The sequence below is a fragment of the Dermacentor albipictus genome, chromosome 5, assembly GCF_038994185.2.
Source record: "Dermacentor albipictus isolate Rhodes 1998 colony chromosome 5, USDA_Dalb.pri_finalv2, whole genome shotgun sequence".
In the NCBI taxonomy this organism is placed as follows: Eukaryota; Metazoa; Arthropoda; class Arachnida; order Ixodida; family Ixodidae; genus Dermacentor; species Dermacentor albipictus.
The window spans coordinates 63,828,300-63,841,481 of NC_091825.1; the positions used below are offsets into that span (position 1 = coordinate 63,828,300).

At 48.3% G+C, this 13,182-nt stretch overlaps 1 protein-coding gene across 1 annotated transcript; it reads right to left on the reverse strand.

Annotated features, from left to right (window-relative positions):
• Positions 1-723: 723 nt before the first annotated feature.
• Positions 724-9,667, reverse strand: LOC135911700 (uncharacterized). The gene is made up of 4 exons (XM_070539603.1): positions 9,654-9,667; positions 8,894-8,955; positions 3,358-3,585; positions 724-2,149 (listed from the first exon to the last, which is right to left on the reverse strand). Exons 3-4 carry the CDS (start codon positions 3,469-3,471, stop codon positions 743-745), a joined length of 1,521 nt encoding a protein of 506 aa, XP_070395704.1. The 5' UTR covers positions 3,472-3,585; positions 8,894-8,955; positions 9,654-9,667; the 3' UTR covers positions 724-742.
• Positions 9,668-13,182: the final 3,515 nt, after the last annotated feature.

Sequence of the window (13,182 nt, forward strand, 5' to 3'; positions counted from 1 at the left end):
TATAGCTCTGTTTTGTTCTTCCAGTTGCCTGTTCCTTTTCCCTCTTGGCGCTCACTGTTTTTTTCCTATGCTAGACTGACTGCTAGATACGCGCGCCTTGGCTTAGGTTCGGCGAAGGAAGGTAACTTGACGCCTCATCGGCGATTCTACAATCAGCATTTGTAGAACAGGCAGACACAAGCACTCTTAAGCTGCTAAGCACGAAGTCGCGGGATCCAATCCCAGCTACGGCGGCCGCATTTCGATGGGGGCGAAATGCGAAAACATCCATGTACTTAGATTTAGGTGCAAGATAAAAAACCCCAGGCGGTCGAAATTTCCAGAGTCCCCCATTACGGTGTGCCTCATAATCAGAAAGTGGTTTTGGCACGTAAAACACGATAATTGTTTAGTTAAGCACTGTCTCTGTCTTTTTATTGTGCTGTTGCTTGGCGCATTTTTCATTTTTATCATCATTGCCAACCAGTTCAACAGCAAGCTCTGCTTAAGTTTATTTCGGATGTTTCACGTAACTTCAGCCGATAGACAGTACTTGCATATATTATGGTTCATTATTTTTATTTCATTGAAAAATATCGTGAGTTGATTGTACACAAATATTCGACTTTATGGTGTAGACAACAAATTCCTCAATTTTAACGTAAAGAAGAGAGCAGACTTGCAACCGCAGCGATCTGCGACCATCGTATGCGCTTTGTAATCGCTCTCACGACGCCACACAGGAAGAAGAGAGAAACCTTTGTCAAACTGTATTGCGTCTCATAGTCGCAGTGAATCTCTTTTTCCAGATTTTTCTTCCGGTAACTGCCTCTTCTGCAGAGCGATGCGAGTCGCGAACGATGACAGTTCTTTGATCTTTCAATCGCGCCGATAACGCCTCGTCATTGTCGCCGTCCTCGCCATACTCCCAATGCGAACGCTCATCGGTCGTTCCTCCAGGCATCGCGCCTTTCCTCGGACGTCCGCCGAACACTACGTAGGGCACTTCTGTAGACGAAGTGCCGTCCGACTCCGTGCCGTATCGTCCAACGACAGCCGGATGCACAGTGCCCGTGCTCTCGTTTCCTGTAGGACCTTCACTGAAGGTGAGTTCGTTTAAACCGACCGCGCTAGTACTGTCTTGGAGCTCAGTTTCGTGCGCGCGGGGCGACTCGTCGATGACCGCGCGAGTCGCCATTATTCCGGTTCTGGCGGAATCGACCGTATGCGCGCGATCTAACCCGCGAGACTCGACAGCTGGTGTGCTCGCAGTGTATTCGTGGAAGGCCATCGTTGTCCGAGAGCTTGTCTCAGTGGTTTCGGTAAAGGGTGTGCGTGTCCAAAAGCTTGCACCTGTGGTTTCGGGGAAAGACACACTTGTCCAAGAGTCCAGGCCGGCGACGGTTTTAGCGGCAGGAGACTCTGGCAGCCGAGTGTGACGAGGGTCGCGCTGCGATTCCAGCGACGAGGTGGCCTCGGAGGGCTGCGTAGTCGCCCTTTTTGCGTCGGGTCTCTTTGCTGCCACGTCGAGCCCGTCGTTCACTGGGAGCGGCCAACGTATCGGGGTTGTCGTCGTGGTATCGGCAGCCACTGGACCAAGCGAACTTCGTCTCGACGAAACGCTGACGGCCAGTGATGGCAGCTTCGTCTCAGAGACGGCAGTCACCGGTTGTGTGATGAAACTGTCCCAGGGAGACGCTCCCGGCACAGTGAAACCGCGAGTGGAGCTGAAGCTCCTGAGCGACGTTGCTCGTGACCTGAACGTTCGAGCCGTCGCAGTGAATCGCCGGGCGACGCTGACACGCCGGCGCGACGACGTTGCTCGCGGTCTACCGGGCGTTCGAGCCTTCGTGTTAAATCGGCGGGAGACCGCGTAGCCACGGTGGGACGCCGCTGGAGATCTACGAGTCCTGTCGACGCTGTCGGTCGGTGCAGCGGTCGCCGGCCGTGACGAAAGATCCGAGCGTCCCCGTCGAGCCAGCAGCGGCGGATCGCTGGCGTTCCTGACCCTGGTGAAGAGGGCCAGGTCGAGGATGTCGCGGTCGACCGTCTCTTGCAGCAGGGGCGCGCTGCTGACATCTCGGACGTAGGACAGGTACGAGAACGTGTACACGGGAACCATGACGGCGCCCAGCCAGAACACGGCGACGCACAGGAATACGCTCATCGACTGCGAATGAAACGGCAGCGAGAGGTGCGACGAGTGTGCAATTAGTGTTAAAAATAAACGTGCAATAAGCACTCCCTCCTCTTTATGAAACACGCAAACGGTTCCTGTCCCTGTACACCCGTGAGCAAAAGTATACGAACCCCAGGGTCGCCGGAAAGCAACAGAATTTCTTTGTAATTAGCAGGCATAAACGGAAACTGACGAGTGCAATAGGAAATTTGTAATGCCAAGTTGGGAATGCACTCTTTAATTTCATGTTGCGTTCGCAGACAGAGGAGAAAATGAGTTTTATCGCACAATCTCTGGTCCGTATACTTTTGCTCACGGGTGTACATGCGGAAGACAGTCGAATTGGCGTGCAGTAGCTGGGGATATCGAATTAACAGCGGGAAAGACATAAATAGAAGAACGCCCGTTACATGTAGTTCTTTTCTCATGTTTCCTTCCTTCGTACTGAGCATTTTCTCGACTGTTAATAGATAACGCGAGCGGTAGCTTTCCCTGCATCGCTGCGACAAACGACGTGCGTTTGCAGCCGTCTGGTTCGCGCAAACCTCAAAGTTGCACGGGAGCGGGTCTAATACCAACCCAATAAAACGCAGTGGTCCGAAACCTAACAAAACACAGCTTGTGGTTAGAACAAACCTCTAAGAACACAATGCGGATGTCTGCGTGGAAATGGCGTTGTGCTGTCAAGCACGAGGGCACGAGTTCGTTTCCCGACCACGGCAACCGCATTGCCTACGAGCGCGGAAGGCAAACACATTCGTGCACCATGAAAAAAAAAAGAACCACATTGTAAAAATTCATCCGGAGCCCCATTCCAGTAAGACGTCCCTCATAAACCACTATGTAGTTTTGTTTCGGAACTTAAAACTCCTGAAGTCTAAAGAAGTTAAAACTTTCCAGATGTAAATAGAGACAAAGAACCGTGATCGCTTAAGACCTTGACTTCAGAGGATCTTGGCGTCAGCACGAGATTCGGCCGTTAAGAACTCTCGATGCAATGCTCCAAATATAGAGCTCAGAACAGACTGCGGCGTGTTTTGTCGCCGTCCGACTTTGTTTCGCTCTCCGCTGAATCTATGCCCTGAGGATCTCAATAACCGGTATGTATGGAGAGACACCGGCGTACTACGTAAGCCCTCCATGGTATTTAATTCATTGCACACGGCTTTAAGAGATGCTTGCGTTGTACGGCAGCACACCTGCGCAGTCACGATGTCGTTGCGTCTTTCCCCGAGCTTCTTCCAGTCGAACGAGGCGCCCTCTGCCGACGGCGATCGGCGACAGTCGTGTTGTCGCCAGCGACCCGGCGACATTGTCGGCGCGTCCCCCGGATCGGCGAAGTCGCGCTCCACGTCCAGATCGCGGAATCCCTGCTCACCTTCATCTCGGGGGTGCGAAGAGTCCGGGCACACTAGCGGCTCCGCGACCTGCAACAGTCCAGACCGGCGCCCACAGACCGGTGTGCACACATTTCTGGCCTTTACATTCGGGCACCAGAACAGGTGCATTGTGGACGGTTGCAAGGAGACGCGGAAGACAGGGTGCTGTTGCCACGCTAGTAGTACTATCCGAGCGCGAACTCGCATGCACGCACGTAGCGGTGTACAGCGTGAACTGTGGCAGAGCTCACGAAGCTCTAATTGGAAGGCTGGACTATACTGCGCCTCACCGACATCGCGCAGCGAAGTGAAAGTTACGGCTTTAGACAGCCAACCAGGAACGATGGGGGCGGCTGACCTCTCGACAGTTTCTCCCTGTGCCCGTCACCCTCTACAGCCACCTTCTGCTGCATCAACGTCAACACCGACGTCTTGTTCAACGACACGTTAGGAGGTGTTCCGTGAATGTTCTCGCGAAAACAAAAGGAAGCGTTTTAGTTCGATCGTGAAGTTTCCGACGCCTTCGTGGCAAAAGCTAAGAAGAATGTAGAGAGAAGATGAGAAAGAAAATGACGGCAGGGAAGTTAAATCCATTTTCTGGTGGGCACAGCGCTCGGGACGTTAAAGGACATTCAAAACGACACGGTGCGCTGCGTCGCACCATGTGGCTTTCGATGTCCCTTAACCTTCGTGCGCGTCCGCGCGCTGAGCTCACCCAAATAAGTACAACCAATTAGCCTACGTTTCGAATTTAATTAAGTTGACCAGACTCACGTCCGTTTTGCTATACCTGGGGCCGGGACAGAGGGGATGTGCGCCTGTCGGTCATTGCAATAATCGTTAATATATGTTACTCTCCCATTTTTGTCAGTATATAGCATGGTAACGTTATGCTTAATAAAATAATCGACAGTTAAGCGCGTCCTGTTTCTACTTCCTTTTGCCTGAGTCGTAGTATAGTGCTGCCCGCCATACAGTGAAGGTTCCGTATACAGGTTGATCATGTTAAGTTTTACGAAATTTTGAAAGTACAGACAACCGCTCACAACGTGAATCGAGATAACCCTGCTGACGGAATGATTCCCTGTCGTAGTCGCTAAAACGAGCCATGTCTTTTTTGTTTTCTCTTTAAATGTGGATTTATATTTTTATTTCATCACTAAAAGTTTCGAAATATAACCTTTGCCGCCACACGCGGCAAAAGCATGAAGCTGCATAAGAGGGCCACCACGTGACCTTCTACTAGTGTACGCGGTTCCTGGTCTTTCTATTAATATTGAAGTGCAGTGTATTTTTAATTATTATATCGTTTTCCTGACTTACAGCATGCAGGTAAGCCTTCGTTCAAAGTGAGCAGATAAGTGGCGTTGCCTTCGCCTTCGTTTTTGATGAGTTGGCTTAGCTATACAGTGTACTAGAAGGCTTCTAGTACACTGTAGCTGGGCTCGTCCATTGACAGAAAATGACGACGGGGACCAGCCAGCCATTGCGTAGGCGTGTACTTATGGAAACACGCGGTACATGTATAAGAAATATCTGACGGCACATATCGCAATTTACGAATTCTAGCCGGTGAGCTTGCAAGGTGTATCCACTTGGAATGAACATCCAGAATGACACCAGTTTGGAGATATGCGCCATCAAACTCGCCGCAAAAATGCATTGTTGTTCCACTTACTTTCATAACAAAGTGTTCTTTTATGCACTGAAGCACAAAAGTAACTGGAACGCCCATATGTTTCGTCCCCCGCTTTGAGAAATGATATCTCGAAAATGGTGTCATCCTCGAGATTCATTTCAAGTGGATACGTCTCACAAATTCATCGGCTACAGTTTGTAAATTGCGATATACATAATTATTAATAAGCGCGAAAACGACGTAAAACAAAGAGTTCGTGCATATTTTCCAACTCGCCCATCTTTGTGCCTCATTGCAATATGTGCCGTAAGGTAATTAAGAGGTTAGTGAATTTTGGTTAATTCGTAGAATGGGTGTTTCGAATTCGAGTGATGTCCACCTCTTCGAACAATCCAGCTAAAGGAAAAAAAATTATGCTATCTACCACAGGTTATTTTTCAAAATTCCGGAAAGCTTAAAATTGATATAAAGTGGTTCAATACAGTCACAAAATATCGCCACCAGCTGTAGTTCATGTCAGTATACAGCGTTCTTCTTTATTTCTTTTTTTTTAGACTATACCGATTTTTAACAGAAGGCCTATACATGCAACGAACATGCGTTTTTTTCTTTTTCACAGGAGTTAATTATTGCTGGGCGAGAAGGACATACTATGCCGCAAATAATTTGAGACTACAGTTAAAGAAAATTCCATTCAAATTCAGTGCGCCCCCCCCCCCGTCTGCTAGAAAAATTGAAGCTTTCACTCGAGAGTATGTCCGAAACATGAACCACGCTATGGTTGGCATTTATGCGCATGAGGTCATAGGCCACGCCCTAGGAGGGGGCCTCGAAGGTCGCAGAACAGCGGTTGACCTTACGCAAGATTCTCGACTTATACAGAAGAATAATATTTGGTTTGCATGTTCACGGAAGCATCGCGAACAGATCGCGAAAGCTCTACAATGTTCCGAAGGCGTTGTGCTGCGGTGTAGATAAATCACCGTCACCGTTGGTCCACGTATAGCTGTTAGCACATAGGCACAGCCAAAGCTTGCTTTCCAAGCAAAAACTCGCTGCTACAGACTAGCAGGACTATCATGGATGCGAAAGCACCAAATGGCCCATTGAGCGACAGCGCCGGCGTCTGTAGCAGCGAAACAGCGCCTAAATTCCCATTGGTTACGACGACGCGTCACGTGCACGCCTCGACGGAGCAGAGCGGGCGTGCTGCCGTGCTGCTGCCGTGCTCACCTGCTGCCGTGCTGGCGCGCCAGGCGTCGCGTGAGGGGAGATGGCATGACCAGCTCTGTTTACATTAATGCGATAGCGGCGCATCGCATTTCCAAGCGCATTTGGCAAAGGCGATGCGACGCCGTTTACATGTAGCGCATTAACTCTTGCGAGAACGTAGCCTTGTTTACATCAATGCGAGAGAAGCGTATCGAATTACCTTAGCACATCGTATAGTGCGAATGCGTCGCCGTTTACACGTATGCGCATCTAGCAGCCCGTCAAATTTGGAAAATGCACGCGGACTTCCGGCACTCAACATCCCTTGGCGGGCGCAAAGCGCGCGTAAAGTGCATGCATCTGTCGAAGATGATTGCTCGTTATCGCTTCGGCGCCCCTTTTGCTTTTGTCAGCGTGGACAAATATCAACATTCTCTTTTGCGTGGTTGCACTTGTGCGCTACCGGGAACGCGCAAGCCATCGCCTATGTTCTAACTTCGCCTGGTAGTCGCTATAAAGAAATTAAAGTGTAATAAAGCAGAATAAATTCGAAAGGAAAAACGTTGGCGGTAGTGAATTTCGAACCTACGATCCCACGCTCAGAGGCCGAGTGTCTTACCCACTGGGCTAAGCCAGCACTTTATTTTCTTTATTGAGGCTAAACCAGCACCTCCTAGACAGAAGGCCTGTGCACTCTGCTTTACGCCATCATGCTACTTGGACCAACATGTCTATTCCCATGCCCGCTGTGACAAAAGCGGTGAGGTTAAAATCACCGCTGCTTATTTGTGAGCGTCCCCATTAGATTCTATGGCAGTCGGGCAAAATAGCATGACGTCACGGATCGAAGTGCACTGGCCTTGTGCTATCAGGAGGCGTTCGCCAAGCGTCTCAACGCGCTCGCTTGCCCGCGAGTTCATAACTCCAAGGACAACACAGTGGCGTTCAATTCGACATTAATGTGCTTAGGTGTCCTAAGATTTTTTTATTTGAAAGCTTTCGCGCTCCTCCTTGCTTCTTGCTTCCTGAGAGGAGCACTTGGAGGGGGATATGTTCTGTGGATGACACTTCTTGGTTTAAGAAGAGCCTTGCAGGGCAGCAGACTTACACAGCTTTTAAAGGGAAGCTGAAAGGTTTTCCAGAAAAAATGAGTGAACATGTGTACAAAATGGTTTTCAACCCTCCGAATTCGAATATCGTATCGAAATTGAGCGAAAGAAAGCGCAAATGTATTTTATTTCGACGAAAAGTGCAGCAGCGGACACGCCCAGCTCGCGCGTCTCGTTTCCGCCTGTGATTGGTCGGTGCGCCTCGTGACGTCAACTCTGGTAACCGACCGCTGCCGCTACACATGAAGCGCGGTGCCAGGTAGTTTGGTGCTGTTTTTCTGAGACGGTAATGGAAAATTTAGAGAGACTGCGTTTTTCTGGGGAGTTCGGCGTTACTCCCTACATGTACGAGCCGATTGCGAAGAGCCGGCCTCTCGAAGAAGCAAACGATGCTGGTGCGAGCAGTGCTTTCGACGCGAACGAAAGCAAAGTCTTGGGATCTTCTCGTGTTGGAAATGCTCTTTGGTGAGTATGTTTTTTGCAACGCGATCTAGTGATCTCGCCGATCTTTCGCCGGTCTAGTGAGCTCGTTTCCGCTCAAACAACTGTAGTGTTGTGTTCCTGCATGCCTCCTCGTGGAACGTAAGCGGGGATGCGATCGTCGGCATTTGTGCGCTGTCCAAAGCTATCGGCAATCTACAAAGACGGTTTAAACGCGTGAAAAGCTTCCCGGTTCATGCAGTACGTGTAGTGACCATCTGTTGAATACCACTCACGTTGACTACCACTCACGTTGACTACCACGCACGTTGACTACCACTCTACATATATACACGCAGACGCACCAACAAAGGAATGCAGGGTCGATCGAAGCAGATTACGATGGCACGCACGCAGAAACAAGCGCGGTCAGGCACGGTCGCGGACGCTGCGAAGGAACGAAACACTAGAGTTGACGTCACAACACCGCGGTTTCCGGTCTCCGCTCCGCTCGCTCACTCAACGGGGGGCGGAGCTACAGCGCAATTTCAACCGACGATTACGTCGCTCCTAATTGAAAAAAAAACCCAAATTTTACCTACATTGTTTATAAAGTTCCCGCATCCGTATATGAGCGTCTTATTGAATTCGACAGACTCTTCAGCTTCCCTTTAAAGCGAAAGCTTTACTGGCCGCGAACTTGCGATTTCGCCGTGGCGGTGCTCCGAGGAGGCACATGACGTCACAACGCTCGCCTCGCCGCGGATATTTCTATCTCCTTAGTCACTACTGCGCATGCGCCACTAGTAGCACCGAGCCACAGGTGTTCCGCCACTGCGCAGCTCCACGCCTTTCCATCCCCGCCGTTTGGTATGACGTCGCATCGCGTTCCTCGTCGTTGCGCTCACCTCCTCTCGCTTCGGCAGCTGCGTCTCATGCCTGATAACATGTCGGAGGATTGAAAAGGAGAGCTCACGTGCGCCGCAACCACAGTTGAGGCGGTAGTATGGACGGCGACAAATCTGATAAGGAGGAGGCCTGGAATCGACATCGGAACGAAATGAAGAGGAAACAAATCGCCCAGGAAACAGACAACCAGCGCGCCGAACGACTGGCTAAACGCCGCAACATAGCTAGACAACCAGACTAACGTGGATTTGCAATCAAGATTAACCAAGACTAACCATGCTATGTTTTTCCTGTGGAAGTCGCTACGCGTCAATCCATCCGGTTCCTTTCACCACGACATTATTCACATGCCACATTTTGCTTTAGAATATAAACATCAGAACTGTGACATAATAGAAATGCGTTATTGATTACTTAATCAATTTAGTGCTATATTCATCGATACATTTTATCTGTTCATGTCGCAGCCATCCATGTATGAAATACGGGGAAGGAGGGGAAAGGACTGGGTAAAGCCCTCCAGGAGAGGCACACCAACGAGATAAACGGAGCATAGGTAATCGTAATATGCGGTCGACTAGCCTCCCCCATTTGCAGTTATCAACGAAGAACTGGACCATGTGCTGTGTCGCTCGACGTCCCAAATGCTTATGTATTCATGTAAACTCGGTCGTGTCGGCTGGCTGCCAATTTTGACAAGGCCGGCCGACGTCGGCTACGTGTAAACGAACGCGTCACATAGCAGGTGATCAATGATTAAAGCGCAGAAACGTAACCGTGAGTCGATTATGTATCATTTTAAAAAAGAAAGCAGCTCGTCCACTTACGTCCGTTTCCGTGAGCTTCATGTTTCTTCATTTTCTTCTTCACAGCTGCTTGTATAGGATCACCGTTACAAACGTGCCTTGTTAGAATGTGCACGCAGAGAATGTGTGGACACGAAACTAGACTAGCGGCTCTAGTAGGGCCGCCGTCTAATGTACATAAACATGCACCACTAGTCTCATCATCATCATCCATCCCAGTACTTCCACTCCCCTTCCCTCTCCCCGGGTGCACAGTAGCAGACTAGAGCGCACTAGCTCAGGTCGACCTCTCTGTCTTTTCTTATCAACACAACCTATCTATCTAGACCACTGTGGTTGCTTCAAAAGAACTGGTAACCAATTTTTATGGTACCCATTTCTTTAGTGAAACGGAAAGCTTACTGGTTAGTGTCGAATCATGCAGTGGTAACGCGGAAAACGCTGTGGAACATTTTTTATTAAAAAATTTCAATATGCAGTGAGGACGTAGTTGTTCACTGGAAGCATGCTGGAAACGATGATAAGTGAGCGCGATAGCGATTATACGCCGGCATTAGTGGGAGGCAGACGACAAGCGCGGTCATTGCTGTGAGAAAGTGTATTATTTTGTTTAACAAGCCGATGGTTCTACGATTCATGTTTTACAAAGTGTTGAACTACTTCTGCAACAACAGCTACGTGCTTTCGTAGTTTCCTCTGCAATAACATTGGTCATTAACAAGTCAAGGGTGTTTTCTAGCCAAGCCAAGTACTCTATAAAGTGAAACGACGCTTTTACTCGTGATTCACCACGCGCTTCATCGTTTTTCAGTTACCACGCGATTTCTGAAGTATGCTGTCTCTGGAAGACCTGCTGAGCGAGCTGGCGCAAAAAGAGTTAGCTCGCATGCGAGCTCAGAATTGTGCGCACACACAACAGCAACCATGTGCGCCGCCATTCATTGAGAGACGCGAGCGTCTCTTGTTAGCGTGGACTTCGCAATGCGCATAGAATAAGGCGCACGGGGCCCCTAATGATATACGGAATGAAATTTTAGGCAATAAGTATCCTGTACGTAATAACAGTCAACTTACGTAATCTCATATACTACATCCGAAGTACGGGTGTTTCAACGCCAGTTTGGGCCACTTACTCGTGTTGGAGATTGTCCTTGCCAATTTAAAATTGTAATTCCTACTTAAATCGCCAATACCGTGCTCGATTCTATCACTATATGCAACATGGTCATTCCATTTTCATCAACGTCTCACAACCAGAGGTGAACAAATGCTGTCTCTTCTTTTCTTTTCCTCGCTCACCCTCACGCCGCAAGTACCGTCCTCACCTCACCCTCACGTTGAAAATTTTGACCGCCCTCCCTCAACCTCACGCTGAAAAGGCAACCATATCCTTCTCTTACCTTCCGTTTTCTACAATTACAAATTAACCATTTGCTCGACCCGGGAGATTAGTTCGCAACACTGGTTGCCTAGTGTCATTCCTATTGTCAAAGCGTGCCACACCATTTGTTTTTTAAGTGCTTGTCTATAGGTTGGCAAATTAAACGGAGCTCACTAAGACTCCGTCAAATAATTATATTTTTGCTTAACGCTCAATTTGACTCAGACTCACCGAAATTCTACTCGGCCGCGATCACTCGGACTTAAACTCATCATAACTATATACGCGGTCTCCTGAGGTCCGATCCCGGAGGTAGTACACAGCCGAGCCAGAAAATTAGGTAATTTTCAGTTTCCTGTTATTGTTACGCACTTTTAATATTTCTGTCTGAGAAGATTTAACATAAAAGGCATGCGCTGTCTGTGCTCTGTTTCATCCCATTTGTTTGTGGCCTGCCATTCTCAAAATTCCGAGTATACTCAGCCAGGCTCACTCGGATTCAAACTCACCGGATTTATACTAAGCTGGGCTTATACTCTGACTCCTAAGTTCTACTCAGACGAGTTGACTCGGCCTCACGAAAATTCTACTCAGCCGGGCTCACTCGGACTCACACTCGCGAAAATTCTACTCAGCCGAGCTCACTCGGATTCAGACTTACCAGAATTATACTCAGCCGGGATGACTCGGACTCACTCAATACACAGCAAAATATGTACTCAGCCGAGTTCACTCGGACTCACTCAATCAGACCCGTAAAGGTCTCATTGGCCCACAGATCTCACGAATTCAGACTTTATCTTGAATTTAACATATCAATGACAAAAATACCTTCATACAAGGCTAATATATAGGGAATTCAGAGGGATTACAAACGCTACAATTTAAAAAAAATAGTATGCACGAGAGTCGTTAGCATACAATTTCCTTCCTTGTTCATCGCGATATCTTGCCAGAACCAAATAAGTTTGACACTCCACCTTGGCAGTGCTGTGTTTATTTTGTATAAAGATAAAATGTGCAAACCGGATCTTTAACGAATATGCAAATTCTTATTTGTGTATGGGTGCGTGCGCGTGCTGCGCACACGCTTTTGTTTCTGTGGCGCGTGTGCGTTTTTAGCAGTCCGAGATAGATCACAGTCCTCTCTTTCTAGCCCTGTACTCAATGAAGGCTTGCCTCCTAAACAAAGGTTTTCCCTGCTGGAATTCTGCGCAAAGCAGCTTGACTATACGTAATTCCACCTATCCACGATTTACTATAGAGCCGTGGAAGGTCCACCTCGCTGTAATGTTTTTTGAGGTGCCGGACCTAACGCTAGGCGCTGAGAATTTCTTAAACGGACACTGAAAGAGAACAATTCTTTGTTCTGTATTAGTAAATTGCCCTTACACAGTACCAAAAACGCCACTCTAACCGCGAGAAGACGCTTGGCAAGCCAGAAAAAAAGCGCGAACACGAAAGACAGGTGGCGACGCCGCTTTCAAGTTCCCGCACCGGAACGTCGCGAGGCCATGGATCTTGACAGCGTCTGCTATAGGTCACACTTTTGCGGTAAAGATAGACTACATTCTAAAAGGGTCCAAGACTGCATACGGCAAGTTTCGGGAACCTTTACTGAGCCAACGTGGCCCAAAAGCGAAAAAAAAGATACTTTGAAATCGTGACGTCACACTGACGTACCTCAGTTAGGGCTTTGCAGAGAAATTAAAAAATTGCAACTTTGAACTTCATTTTCTTTTCTAATAATCAACCCGTTATATCGAAATTAACGCCAACAGTTTTTTCGAAGCATGCTTTATCAGTCCAAACTGAATTAGTATTTTGCTAGCGTCCCCTTAAATCCTGTTTGGTCCACGAAATCAACCGTTGCTTCGTCTACGACACTACGCAGGGTGACCCAACTATCGTGCCCCAAGATTTAAAAATATGCAAATGCTGCATAGCTGGACAGAATCAAGGTAACGTTGTTTGCCGTCGCTTGGAGATACTCAGATCATTTTTGCATTGCTTCTAATTACAAAATTATACTTACTTATTCAACTTCTCAAATATTATAATTAGATCAAAAGTGTCAATGAAAAAATTGTAGAGCAAGATGAAAAACCCCCATGCAGCTTTCTGTTGCTCAATATGTGCTACCTAAAGGTGTTTTTCCCGAGCGTGGAA